We start from the raw sequence: 14,315 nt of genomic DNA on the forward strand, positions 1-14,315 counted from the left end.
CGCACACATTAACTAGTACGACCGGTGCCCCATCCAGGGCCCGCTGACCATGACGTACCATCCCCCTGGGTCTGTAACTGTCTTTGTCGCCCTAAACATTGTCCTCTTGCTGATCAGTATTGCCACCCCCCTGGCCCTTGTCCTATAGCAGGAATGGTAGGTTTGTCCCACCCAGCCCTTTCTTACCCGCAGTTGGCCCTGCTCTCTCATGTGTGTCCCTTGGAGGAAGACTATGTCGGCCCTCGTGATTCTTAGGTGGGTGAGGACTCTGGATCTTTTCACTGGGCCATTGAGTCCCCTTACGTTTCAGGTGACTATCCTGGTGGGGGGCTTCTGTCACCTCGCTCTTGTGGGATTAACCATACTTACCTGGTGGACGTGCCCCTGCCCTCCAGGGTTTCCCTTTGTTAGGGGGACGTCCAGGATGGCCGCTGTCATTGCTCTCTCTATGCGGCTCACTGCACTCTGGGGTCTTCCTTTGCCCAGAGACCGTACTGGGTGGGTGCTTGCAGCAATTCCCTGTTTCGAGCCCTTGGTTGTGGCACTTTGTAGCCCTATTGCTATTCCTTTTCTAGCCTTGTTTCCCCCACCCCTCCCCCGGTGTCTCCCTCCCTGTGTCTCTCCCTTTTTCCCCCCTCTCCCGTATACCCCTCCTTTGTCCCTCTTTCCCCCTATCCCCGTTTACTCTCCCGCCTATTAAGTGGTCCCCCACACCTCCTGACTGCCCCCCCCCCAGTTGGGGGGCGCTGCGGCCCTGCTTTGTTGCATGCCCCCGGCGCTAGCTTTCCTGCTAGTGTGGTGGCCCCCATCTCGGGAGTTACTGTCTCGCTTCTCCCTTGCCTGGCCTCTGCGGTTTTCTGCCCGCTCTTCTCCCATCGTACTCTGCACTCCTCTTGCCTGCTCTCCCTTCTCTGCTACTCTCGTTCCCTCGTGCTGGGGCCTGTTTACCACCTGAAGCGGTCCCTCGGGCAGTGGTTTGTTTTTTGTTCAGGGTGCGCACACCAGGGGGGCCTGGCGTTGCCACCCCCCCCCTCCCCCCCCCCGTCGGCGTGTTGTTGCCCCTTGCCAGGGGCCCCTTATTTCTACCCTAGCTGCTGGTTTTCCAGCCCGTGTTCCTCGACAAACTTGTTTGCTTCGGCGGGGGCTGTGAAGAAGTATTCTCTTTCTTGGTATGTGACCCAGAGTTTCACTGGGTCCAGCATACCAAAACGCACTTCGTTCTTGTGAAGAGCTGCTTTCGCTCTATTGAATTCGGCCCGTCTCCCTCTTTAATGAGGTTTGGAGTCTGGGTTTTTCTTCGTCCCCACTCTTTTGTTGCGGGGTGAATTTGTGCGCTTGGCTGCAAGTTCTCGGCGAGGAGCGGGACGCAACTTTGTTGCCCTCCAGGAGCTCCTCCACCTGCAACTGCGCTCTTCCCCTGCCCCAGCATGGATTTATAAAGGGAAACTCGTATTTAATTAACTTGCTGGAGTTTTTTGAGGAGGTTACATAAAGGGTCGATAAGGGTAATATTGATGTGGTGTACATGGACTTTCAAAAGGCATTTAATATTGTTACACGCAACAGTCTTGTGAGAAGAGTTATAGCTCATGGAATAAAAGGGACAGTAGCAACATGGAGTCAAAATTGAATGAAGAATAGGATGCAGAGAATAACAGTGAATGGATAATTTTTGGGTTGGAGGAGACTTTGTGGTGTTTGCCAGGGGTCGGCTGGAATATAGTATACAGTTCTTGGCACCATACTAAGATGGATGTATATGCATTCGAGAGAGTGCAGAAAAGTTTTCAAGAATGTTTCCAGGGATGAGAAACTTCAGTTATGAGGGCTGGATTCTCAGCACCCCAATGCCGAAATCGGGTCCAGCGCCGGGGTGGAGAATCCAGTGACACGCATGGAAATTGGGACCGGCGCCGTGTTCCTCGTTTCTCTGGCCCCCGAAAAGTGGCGTACTCTGGGAGTATTATTCATTTTATGTTGAATTCATGTAACTTTCCTGACTATTGCTGTAAAGACCAGCCTGTCGACTGATCTCGGAAGGCTGAGATATTGGTGGAACTATGTTTCTTCCAATGCTACATACTGTGACTGGTATAATTTGGAGGGGAGGGGGGTAGATGCAGGAGTGGTGAGGGACAGGATGGTGTAGGTGCAGGATGGAACAATGTACTGTCCCCTTATTTCCTTTCCCCTTTCAAATTCTTTCAGAATTCTCCTTTTTGCATACTTCAATAATTTTGTTCACAGATTTAAGCAAGGTAGCACAGTGGTCAGCATTGTTGCTTCACAGCGCCAGGGTCCCAGTTTCAATTCTCAGCTTGGGTCACTGTCTGTGCAGAGTCTGCATGTTCTCCCGTGTCAGCGTGTGTTTCCTTCGGATGCTCCGGTTTCCTCCCACAAGTCCTGAAGACGTGCTGTTAGGTAAATTGGACATTCTGAATTCTCCCTCGGTGTACCCGAACAGGCGCCAGAGTGTGGCAACAATGGCATTTTCACAGTAACGTCATTGCGGTGTTAATGTTAACCTACTTGTGACACTAATAAAGATTATATTATTGTTATAATTATTAGTAATGACTACAACAAAATTTGAATGTGTTGATTTTGTATATCCATTATTTTCAAACAGGACTCCTTTACTCCAGGCTCTTATTGGATTATTTGAATTGCCTGAAGATGACAGTATTCCTGATGATGAACATTTCATTGATATTGAAGATGCACCAGGTTATCAGACAGCTTTCTCCCAGCTGGCATTTGCTGGAAAGAAGGAGCATGATCCTATTGGTGCCACAGTGAGCAATCCAAGAGTTCATCTGGCCCAGTCCCTTCACAAGCTCTCCACAGCATGTCCAGGCAGGGTAAGTATTAGAGATATAATGAGGAAAAACCAATTTAGACAAGATTAAACTTGTCCAAACTATGGAAGCAGATGAAAGATGCTTTTGTTGTCATTCTGTGGCAACAGAGCCGAGGACATGGTTTCATAGGGTTAGATTTTCCTGTCGGCAGAAAGCGGGTGCCCGGCAATGGGATGGGCAAATTATGGAAAATCTGTAGACATCAGTGGGACCGGAAGATCTTGCTGGTGGCCAATGGCCAGCTGCCTCCGCCGCCGGAAGGCACTGCGCGTGGGGGCAGGCAATCCCACCCATAGATATTGGATGCCTCATGGATCCCACATTTTTGTTTTCAACATGAGGAACATTGTAATCAACCCTTATTCTTGGGTGATTAACACAGAATTGATTGGGTTACATGAACACCTCTCCCTAACCTGGGCAATTAAATCACCAGAGGAAGGAGCAGTGCTCCGAAAACTAGTATTTTAAACAAACCTGTTGGACTTTAACCTGGTGTTGTAAGACTTTTTACTGTGCTCACCCCAGTCCAATGCCGGCATGTCCATATCACAGAAATTAAATCTCACTGGATAAACTGGATTATAAGGCACTAAAGTATTTATGGAAGAAAGTTATATTTGTAAAACAGTTGTCCTCTGTGTTCACCATTTTAGCTGAAGAATTAAACTTGGAGCAGGACGATCGACCCTACTTTTCAGTGGGGATACTTCTCTATCATATTAGGAAACTGCTATGAAACAATGGTACATTTAAATTCTTGGGTCCTACTTATTCCATTACTGGAAGCAAAACTATTTGGTTTGATTCCCACATTTGACAACTGACTTGAATTCACATGCCTCACAGTTACCCAAGACGTGCGGACAGTCAGTCTCAAATATAGTTTGTTGTAGCTTGTCATAGACTAACACCAAAGTCACTAAGTGTGAAAAATCTTGTTTAACTGAATTGACTCCCTAAAAATTAAACTTAACATTGTTGTGCACAAGAAACCATTAGTTCTTATTTTGCTGACTGAACTCAAATGTTTTAGAATTAACGAAAGTGAGGGGGCAAAGTTGGAGAAGTCCAAGAAATTTGAGAATTCAGTCAAGGTCACTCCACCCATGGCCCAGTAAATTTACCAGGAAGGGTCCCAGTTTGAATACTGTGTTTCTGTTGGGTTAACTATTCCTTAGCTGGGATACAGATGAGGTGCTGAGATTACGATTTCAATTATAAATCATTCATTGAGCTCAATTTTACTAAATTATTTCATACTTGCTGCCATGTTGTGTAGAAAATACTGTTTCGGTTGAAACACCCAGAAGTTAATGGAATTGTTTCCTGAAAGAAAAGTATATTTTTAGGTTGTGTTAAAGATGCGAATTGGGTCCTCTGTACAATAAATTATACGAGCTTATGATGTGGATCAACTGAAACTGCTTTTGTATTTATTGATTTAATGTACCATAATATGGGAATGATGTAATACTTTTCTCCTATAGGTGCCATCGATGATCAGCACAAGTTTGAATGCAGAGGCTTTACAGTATCTGCAAAGTTATCTTCAAGCTGCAAGCGTGCAGCTGGTGTGAACCTGTTATAATTGATTAAGGACACTCTTGAAAGGCTATTTGCCATGTGTGCTTGCACAGTGAACATCATTTGATTGTGTATGTGGTAGGAATAAACCTGGGAAGTAGTACCAGCCAACGATGATTATGATGACTTCTGCCCAAATGCATTTCAGCCCTTTGTAGGCTTAATGCTTGTGATCTCTTTCTATCCACCTTTCTGTCTTTTATTTATGTTTTCTTAATCTGACTGCAAAAACCTAAAACAATAAAGCACCTTCAGATGCATTGCCGTGTACAGTTACTCTGGTGTAAAATAAAAATGGAAAATATTAACAGCTTGTCATTTGCTTCCATCATTTTACCCATTTCAGATTTATTGCACGACAGATTTCCAATGTTGTGAGGAGCAAGTTGATGACAGATGTCCAGACAGTGCAGGGTACCACAGAATGGTTGGATGCAGTCTTGTGTCCACAATGTCCAGTGATGACTTACAGGCCCCTGCTGGAAGATTCTCAAAACGGGTACGGTTGGAAAGCATTCTTCCATTCATTTTGTAACCTGACCAATATCACAATTTTACAAACCTACGCCCTACCATTCTGCAATATGAAGTCTTGAAGTATGGATGTATTCAATCATGGTCAAGGATCTTTAAATTAGCTTGCCTCAGGATAGAGGATTATGAGGATCAATTGTCTGGAGTGAATAAAACCTCACTGGAAAAAAGAAGGTTGAGAGGAGGTAGTTTACATAATCTCTATCATTTCAGCAAGTTCAGAATAGTGGAGCCAGAGGACACTGCACTCAAGAGGCGAATTCAATACTAATCTACAAACAATATTTCAACGTGGTCAAATTATGAAACAGGCTCCCTTATTGGTGATTTATTAAAAGCAAATTAGATTTCTCTCCAAAAATAACATTTTTGTATGCTGTGAATAATTTCAGACATGCCAAGTGTGGTATTTTTGGGCGAAACCAGGCAAATTTGGATCCATGCTTCCTAAAGCTTTCCAACACTGATGTTTTCCACATGTCATATTTGGGTCTGTTGCAGACTATGTGATGGAGATTAATTGTCATGATTAGTTAATCACTCCCAATTTTGTACCATGCAACTACCAAGATGGTAGAAAGCAAACTTTTTGCACTTTCTATTTGCTTTGCAATTCCTATGATAATGATAAAGCTTATTCACGAAGCTTCATAAATAAGGAGTCACGGTGATCAGAATTGGAATAGCTTCCCTTTGTTTAATAGCCATGTTAAAATAAGATAGAAATCACTTGAGATGCAATTGATCCAAGAATAGCGCTATTTATAATATTGCATTTCTTCATTGTACCTATTGACTTCTGTGTTAACCCCTGGTTACTCTCATCATCTGTGTTCTTTTTGTCAATGCATTCCAAAATGTTTGTCTTCCAGTAGCTGAGATATTCCCTAGAAAGAGGTGCAGTTTAATTGTAAACAGTTCTTGAAATAGCTGAGTGTTCGAAACTTTATTATATCCATCGAGATATTTTAATAATTGACTTTGCTTTTTGGACTTTGGTATTGGTCCATTTCTCTACTTAGCTTTGGTTTATAAAATCTATATTCTAACTCTGCATACTTAGCTATAAGAATAGTACTCATCGACTAACAAAAGAAATCTCCACTCAAACAAGGGGAAACCAGGACTTGGCCTCATCTTGTCCTATTAAACAGATTATCAGAATCATTACATACAAGACAGACAGATTCAAAGGGCTATATAGTTCATCTAGATCATCATTTCGTCTCTGATGTTTGCATTTCAATATAACCTGTATTCCTTGCAGATGATGTTATTTTGGTGTAATTTCTATAATCTTTTTCATGTCTTCACGGTGCCATCAAACTCTGTGATAGTCATTTCTACGTCGCATTCAGTGGATGGTTAAATTCCATGATTTCCTGGTTGATGCAAATTTGACAGATCAAAACTGGGCCAATCTAAAAATGTTAGCTCAACCTACTAGTTTAACATACTTCGAAAATTAATAAAACTTACTTTCAAACGTATTTCTCACTCACTTATTAACTTCTCAGCTACAGATTACAATATTGTTCAGAACAAGGTCAGTGATCGAGATGCTGAATATGTAAGCTCACATACGTGGACAACTGTTTAGAAATGGAAATAATTTCCTTGTCTGGAACTGACAAATAAAACATGTTTTGAGGGATTGGTAATGGGACTATATGAGAGAGGTCACTAAGTGAATTAATTTTAAATCTACCATATTGACCTATCAAAATCTTACTGGGATGGGAAGGGGGAGACATTTTATTTGAAGTAGAATGTTCTGCTTCTGTTTCAAGAATTCCATCAAGAGAGTACTAAATGCTGCATGGATCAACCTTAGCTGGGATGTTATTGAGAGAGTTGAAGTAACTTATTTATTTCTTCATGATATATGGGTCACTGGAAAGGCCAATATTTCCTGATAATTCTAGTTGGCTTTTGAGGTGATGGCGAACCATCTTCTTGAAACATTACAGTCTGTGTAATGCAGGTACATTCTCAGAGATGTTGAGTTCCAGAATTTTGATTTTGCAAGAATGAAGGAATAGTTTATTTCTCGAACTGGATGGTACGTGGCTTGAAGAGGAACTCTCAGGTGGTGGTGTTCCTGTATCCTCAATGATAAGTTGTGGGTTTGAAAATCCATTACTTTACCATGTTGCCATGTTCAGTTTGACATACCAATAATGGAGATTGGTGAAGTTTATACAATTCCTTAGTGCACTTCATGAGCAGTTAACAGACAGATTATCTTTGATTGCGAATTATATTGCAGAAGCAGATGACCGGTATAGGACAGAAACCATGTCTTCATGGCGTGACATAATGGACTGGAGTAAAAGTTAATCATTGTCAGCTTCTTGCCCAACACTATAGTGACTTTTCCAAAGCTAGTCAGCAGTTTACCAGATATCACATGGCATAGACATAGCATAAAAACAACATTTGTTTGATCTCTGGCATTATTCAATTGATTGTTAACATTGACAATAACATAGATATTAAAGGAAGATTTAATACTGTCCATGCTGGGTATTCATAATTCACCCTTAAGAGAAATGATGTGGAGATGCCGGCGTTGGACTGGGGTTGAGTACTTAAGAGAAATGATAAGAGCAACCAGCTGTAGATGGTGCTTTTATCACCACCTTAACTCAAACACTCAAGTCATTTGTTGCATTTGTGCTATGACTCTGGCAGCTAATTAATAATCTTTATTGTCACAAGTAGGCTTACATTCACACTGCAATGAAGTTATTGTGAAAAGCCCCTAGTCGCCACATTCCAGCACCTGAGGGAGAATTCAGAATGTCCAAATTATCTAACAACACGTCTTTCAGGATTGTGGGAGGAAACGGGAGCACCCGGAGGAAACCCACGCAGACACGTGGGAGAACGTGCAGACTCCACACAGATAGTGACCCAAGCCGGGAATCAAACCAGGGACCCTGGAGATGTGAAGCATCAGTGCAACCCACTGGGCTACCGTGCTGCCTGAAATTGCCCGAGCTAGCTCAATATTGACCTCGGAATCAAATTTGGGATTTTGTTTGTGTATGTGGATCAGAGATTTTCATTCAAAGCTATTAAGGCAGCTCTGCTTTTTCTATATAGGGCAAACACCTGCCAAATGCCCATGGAAATTTGCTGACAAATGGTATATTTAGTCAACTTGGTGTCTTAACATGCAGAAACGCCAAGTTGGAGTCTAAATCTGACAGGTGGCATGTCTGTTTTTCTGGTTCTAAGTGCAGACTGTCATCTGAAGGAGACAGGGCCAATTACCTTAACTTTATCCAATATTTAGATGTGCAAATGTCCTGGTGGAATTTGACAGCCATGAAAATTAGTTAGCTTCCTGCTGCTTATTTAGGTAGAACAAATACCATCTATGAGATATTTTTCTAAAGAATCCGAGGTGCGTTAAATGCCAGTTCCTAATAATTCTTAATTCTCCATCAGGCTGACTGGCTGTTAATAGTGCAAATCTGTATAGCTCAAGAATAGCTCACAACCTGCCATAGATAATTGGCTTGGTTTCCAACTTGTGCCACACCAATGCCAAACAGACCCTTGCCCGGCTTTCTAAAGGAAAATTTGTCTGTAGTTTGTCATCGGACAACTGAAACTTGCTACCTGACAGTATATACCAGATATTCGTAGTGAGCAACATGGTCATCAGCAGAACTCATCATGAAATGTCTGAACGTATTGCCATTTTTCTCCCAACAACTGCATCGACATACCCCATATTGAAGGTTGATTCTACATTTGTCGTGCAGAATTTCAGGGGTAATTGATTGACTCTGCAATTTAGGCATCAAGTTTTTTTAGTTGTTTTTTTAATAAACATTTTATTGAGGTATTTTCGGTATAGTAACAACAACAAAATAAACAATATACATGAAATCATAAACATAGTGCAAAAGCCATTTACCTCTCGTATAGGTCCCACCCTTGTTGACCCCCTACTCTAAACTACTCCCTCGGCCCCTAGTCCCCGTCTGCTGACGATTAATTTTCCGCAAAGAAGTCGATGAATGGTTGCCACCTCCAGGTGAAACCTAACTGTGACCCTCGCAAGGCGAACTTGATTTTCTCCAAACAGAGAAAGCTAGCCATGTCCGATAGGTCTCCGACTTTGGCGGCTTTGAGTCCCTCAATGCTAATAGTATCTGCCTCTGGCCTACCAGGGAAGTAAAGGCCAGAACGTCTGCCTCTTTCTCCTGGATTCCCAGGTCTTCTGACATCCTGAAAATCGCCACCTCTGGACTCAGCGCCACCCTTGTCTTTAACACCGTGGACATGACGTCCGCAAATCCCTGCCAAAATCCCCTAAGCTTTGGACATGTCCAAAACGTGGACATGGTTTGCCAGTCATCCCGCACATTTTGCGCACCTGTCCTCAATCCCAAAGAATCTGCTCATCTGGGCCATTGTCATGTGAGCCTGGTGAATAACCTTAAATTGTATCAGGCTGAGTCTGGCACATGTTGCGGACGCGTTGACTACTTAATGCGTCTGCCCATAGACCATCCTCTATCTCACCTCCCAGCTCCTCCTCCCAGTTGCGCTTCAGCTCCTCAGTCTGCGTCTCCTCAGACCCATAAGTTCCTTGTAAATGTCGGTGACGCTCCCTGCTCCTACCCACCCTCTGGAAACTACCCTGTCCTGAATCCCCCTCAGTGTTAGGAGTGGGAATGTTAACACCTGTTCATTTAGGCATCAAGTTAAGCAAATGTTTTCATGTTTGACCTTTACATAATGCCTTCAACAGCTATCCTTCCTCATCTCGGGGTTCTCTCAAGCTAAATAATGGATACCAGCTTTCAGTGTGGAGGAAGGACCTACACAGAGTAACATTGTGTTCAAGACACCTTGATATTATCCATATTTTAACTGGAATGAGACTTGTCAGTGTTAACCAAGCTCCTCAAGTATTTCACTTTTTGTTTATTCCCAGATCTTGTGCATAGGCTGTAGAAAACCCTTCCATTCTGTATTTTTCCTTAATAGTTTATCACACTAAATTGGATGCCTTATCTAGTAATTGGATCAGAAAAGGCCATTGTTATTATCCAGCTGTATGTCTATGGCAATATATATATATTTAAGCCAAACAAGATCCAGAATGACAATGAGTTATGGTAAGCAGCAGTAATTGAGGTTAAATTTCTTGAATCATACTGGGGCTTATGGCAGTCTGCATCAATTTTGCCAATTCATTCTCAAATTTTCCTGCAAAGCTCAAAATTGTTGCAAAACACGCACAAATAGAGCGTGATGAATAACATGAAATCTAGCCTTCCGTTATGGCGCCTACCCTGGAGTCTGTAGCACCGCCCGTTATGATGTAGAAGATGGGTCTGCGTATTGAGAAGGCTAGTGCAGCTTTTTAGTCTTAAGAACCCACCCCAAAACTATTTAACAATGTTGGGTGCATGGAACTAACAACATTAAGTATAGTTCAGGTTTCAGCCCGAAATTTTATTTTAAAATCCAGGGGGAAAAAATACATTGAAATTCCAGAGGCTGTATTTTGCTGATACCAGCTGTCTTTCAGTGGGTGCTTCTGCCTAAACGATTTTTACATGAACATTTGTGTAAATCCCGGAAATGTGCACCAACTGGTCTTGGATGGAGTTATGGCAGATAAAATGGGAACATTTGTGAAGTGTAGTTTGGGCATAAAAATACCTTCGCCCGAGAAACCAATAGTGCACAAAAAATAATTTGCTTCTCGGCAATATTGCAAGTAAAATATGCTGGAAAAGTAGGTCTGGCAGCATCTGTAGAGGGAGAGCTAATGCTTCGAGTCCGTATGTATTTCTAGTATCTAGTAGTATGCTTTCAATTATATTTGAAGCATGTAAACAAGTAGCTTATCAGTTAACTTTACAATGTGGCCTGATGGTAATGGGAAAAATAAGGACCAGTGCTGCAGTTACATGTACCTGAGAGTTAGAAAACTATTTAAAACATCGCTACAGTATTTTGAGGACACAATCCAGTTTCTCACTTCAATGTCGTACTGAGGGGATTGCTGTATTATGGAGACTAGAACTCAAACCGATATTTCAGCTCAGGCGAAAGCTCACCTGCCACAGTTTTAAGGAATAGTGTCTTGGCCATCACCTCAGGCACGACTACTTAAAAACAAGCGATCTGGGCACCCGTTCATTCCTTGCACGCACGATCTTGCTGCAATCAAATGCACCGCCTTCCAGGACAGTGCGATATGTCAAGCGCGGTTGGACAATCTAGGGATTCTTGGTGACCTGTATCAAATTAAAACGTTGCCTGGTTGCTGCTGACCTGAGGAAATTAAATGCCAGAGGTAGGCGTGAGTCACGTGTGCGCCGTGGCCCGAGGAGGGGTAATTTGTTTTCCGCCAAAAATAAAGACTGCCTCAAATAAGAGTGTGTTGGGTGGATGTTACATATGTTGGTTGCATTTTGCAGTTTTCAGCAGGTTGCCTGAACGAGGAGCCAGCCTGTATGCCCAGGGCTGCCAGTGAGCAGCTGAGTTGGAGGCGCGCACTGGCCGCCGGTTTAAAGGGCAGCGCTGGGGGGGCGGGGCTCCTGGGGGAACGTCAGTTCCGGTGCCGCGCGGCGCTCTGGGAAGGTGAAGCGGTTAAGGTCGGTTCCGCCGCCGGTTCGTCCGATTCTCTTTAGTGTTTGCCGTGTGTCGGCAGCGGGAAGCGGCTCCTCTTTCCTGCTTCGGGAGCGAATGGATTGATTCGTTTCTTCAGAAATTCGGCTTCGAGTTTACCGCCCCTTTTTTTTGAAGAAAGGAGGTAAGTTTTTTTTTTGGGGGGGGCGGGGGAGAGAAATGGGGAGAGGTGATGGTGTCGGGGGGAGGGTGGTTTTGAGGAGGGGGCGGGGGAGAGAAATGAGACCGACCGGCTGCGGCGCCCGCTCTGTCCCACAACTTTCCACCGGCGAGAATGTCCGGCTGCGGGGCGGGAGGTTTTGGGTGGGTGGGTGGGTGGGGGAAGGCCTGCACTTCGAGACGGGGGTATGTGACCAGGCCGCATTGGTACGAGCTACTTGTGTGTCCCGTCCCCCCCCCCCCCCCCCCCCCCGGCTCGGGCCTCCCGCAATGAAGCACCAACCTGTGCGGCTGCTTGCCTGTCCATGCGGCGCTCACAAACCTGTCCAGGCTAAACCCCAGGCTTCAATATACCTGCTGGCCTCTGTTCTCCCACCTCGACCGACACACGGTTTTTCAAACTTTTCAAATCCTCTACAAGTGTTGACCACCGCCCCACCCCACGAAAAAAAGACCTTGAGGAACCTGTCACCCAGATGGAAATTTGTATATCGTTGTCATTGTATTCATCGCTGTGCAGCTGAAAACATCCCAATACCTGCCGCTCGTTGGGGAGGCTGAGTGATTGATAATTCCAATATATTTAGGTGCACACATGCCAGATGTCGTCATTCCCCAAAGCCTTTGCAGCAAGGAGCTGTTCTCAAAGTCACTATTTGGCTAATTTTATGCATTCAAAACATACAGTTCGTGACCATTTTGGAACATAGTTGCTTTCTGTTGTTGTTAAACTTCTTTAGACCATCGGACATCCAACCTGTGTCCCTAGAATCATCCATATGCACGCATGACCTCCTATAAGGCCCCCCGAAGACCAAGCAGCTCTTGTCTTATTTTTGTTCGACTTTCTTATTTCCTGGTTGTTTCTGACTTAAAATTGTGTCTTAGTTTTAAAAAGAGCTGCTTGTGGTCCTGTTTCTTCATTGATGGGTACATCCTAATTATGTTGTCAGCAGTTGGTTTTTTTTTGCAAATTGACAGTGACGTTGGATTTTAGCCTTGTTTCAGATTTTCTGCTTCTGTGTACCCTGGGTGGTTGTTTCCCCTCTGCAGTGGTGAATTAGAAATTGATTTGTTTGTAATTGTTGTGCAGGCACTACACTATGCAATTAATTGTCAGAATATGTTAAAGTTTCTTGGTATTTCACCAATGTATACATAATTAAAACAATCTTAAGGGGTTGGTTGAGGTAATCTAATGTAAATTGAAAAATAATCAAACAAAATACCCCAATTGTTGGTGTACACTTATTGCAGAGCAGAAACTCCATGTAGGAAATGCTTGATGGATTGGCTGAGGTGAGTGAGGCAAATGGAAAATGATTGTAGAAATCTTAATGTAATTCCTGAAGATGCTTTGCAAAGTTGCATCAAGCAACACATCAGCTAGAGCAAAGCATTAGATGAGCTGAGGTTAATTTCCGGATGTGTCTTTAAGGAGAGAATTCTAGAGACGAGACAAGAGTTGATTAAAGCCATGATTGCCAAGGGTGGACAAAGGGACCAGCAAGGCACAAGAGACTAAGAATGTGTTGTAGGGCTGGGAAAGGTTAGAGAGATGGGACTGGACAGGGTCTCAAAGGAATTTGAACACTGGGGTAAGAAGTAAATTATGGGTATTGGGGAGAATGTGCAAACTCCACATGAACAGTGACCCGGGGCCAGGAACGAACCCGGGTACTCTTCGTTGTGAGGCAGTGGTTAGCACCACTGGTGAGGCAGTGGTGCTAACCACTGCCCCACCAGGCTGCCGCGGTGTTTGGATTCACTTTTGTCCTCTATTCATACTGATGCCTTACACTTGGGTATGGGGAATATAACCGTACGATTTTTTACCAACACAAATTAAGTTTGGCAAACAGTGAACAGTACTATTATTTACTTGAGGGGACATCGAGTGGTGAGCAGAATAGGCAGGTATAGTTTAATGTGGAGGAGAGCAAGGTAGTGCATTTGTTGTAATACATTTTTGGAGGAAATATAGTGCGAGTATATAATGGAGATTGGGTGTAAATGAATAGAGATCAAATAAGTCATGTACATAATCCATGCAAATAGAGGGGCAAAAACTATTAAAAGGCACCTCTGATGGTTTTGAGAGAGTGTAAAGGCAGTCATTAATTTATACAAAACATTTTTGTGTCCATTACCGAAAGGAGAGCATACAGTGCAGATCCACTTGGAGTATCACAAGGATGGGTAAGTATAGTTACGATAAATTGAGGTGCATAAATGGATGTATTTGGGGGGAAATTAAGGTAAGGGGGCATAAGTGAGGAACATAACAAAAAGCAGTAGATGTTAGCTCAATAACTTAAAATCTGAGTGTGATTGATTTTTCTTCACATGCACAGAACTGGGAGCAGGAGAACACCACCTGGCCCCTCAAGCCTGTTCTGCCTTTCAATAAGATCATGGCTGAACTTTTTGTGGACTCAGTTCCACAGATTCCTCCTCAACTCGGTCCTAAATCTGCTTCCCTTTATTTTGAGGCTATGTCCCCTAGTT

The 14,315-nt window shown here is 43.5% G+C and overlaps 2 protein-coding genes and 1 long non-coding RNA gene across 11 annotated transcripts in view; 2 read left to right on the forward strand and 1 right to left on the reverse strand.

Annotated features, from left to right (window-relative positions):
• Nucleotides 1-4,758, forward strand: part of cse1l (CSE1 chromosome segregation 1-like (yeast)) — a 70,576-nt gene extending 65,818 nt beyond the window's left edge. For all 4 annotated transcript variants that reach the window (XM_038803247.1, XM_038803246.1, XM_038803249.1 and 1 more), the window contains exons 24-25: nt 2,630-2,861; nt 4,352-4,758. In XM_038803247.1, coding sequence (XP_038659175.1) covers nt 2,630-2,861; nt 4,352-4,441 — 322 coding nt within the window. In that variant the 3' untranslated portion in view covers nt 4,442-4,758. The remainder of the gene's footprint in view (nt 1-2,629; nt 2,862-4,351) is intronic.
• An 892-nt stretch (nt 4,759-5,650) lies between these two features.
• On the reverse strand, nt 5,651-11,521 carry LOC119969533. Its single transcript, XR_005461392.1, has 2 exons — nt 11,075-11,521; nt 5,651-6,364 (listed from the first exon to the last, which is right to left on the reverse strand). It is a non-coding gene; the product is annotated as an uncharacterized LOC119969533 (long non-coding RNA).
• A 40-nt stretch (nt 11,522-11,561) lies between these two features.
• The window catches only part of LOC119969532 (double-stranded RNA-binding protein Staufen homolog 1-like), a 60,710-nt gene continuing 57,956 nt past the window's right edge, over nt 11,562-14,315 (forward strand). For 2 of the 6 annotated variants that reach the window (XM_038803251.1, XM_038803255.1), the window contains exon 1: nt 11,562-11,772. The gene's annotated coding sequence lies outside the window, so the exon portion shown is untranslated. Of the gene's footprint in view, nt 11,773-13,963; nt 14,007-14,315 lie in introns of all 6 variants that reach the window. The other 4 variants (XM_038803254.1, XM_038803256.1, XM_038803252.1 and 1 more) reach the window with 3 other exon arrangements.

The sequence above is a fragment of the Scyliorhinus canicula genome, chromosome 7 (genome assembly GCF_902713615.1).
Source record: "Scyliorhinus canicula chromosome 7, sScyCan1.1, whole genome shotgun sequence".
NCBI classification, from domain to species: domain Eukaryota; kingdom Metazoa; phylum Chordata; class Chondrichthyes; order Carcharhiniformes; family Scyliorhinidae; genus Scyliorhinus; species Scyliorhinus canicula.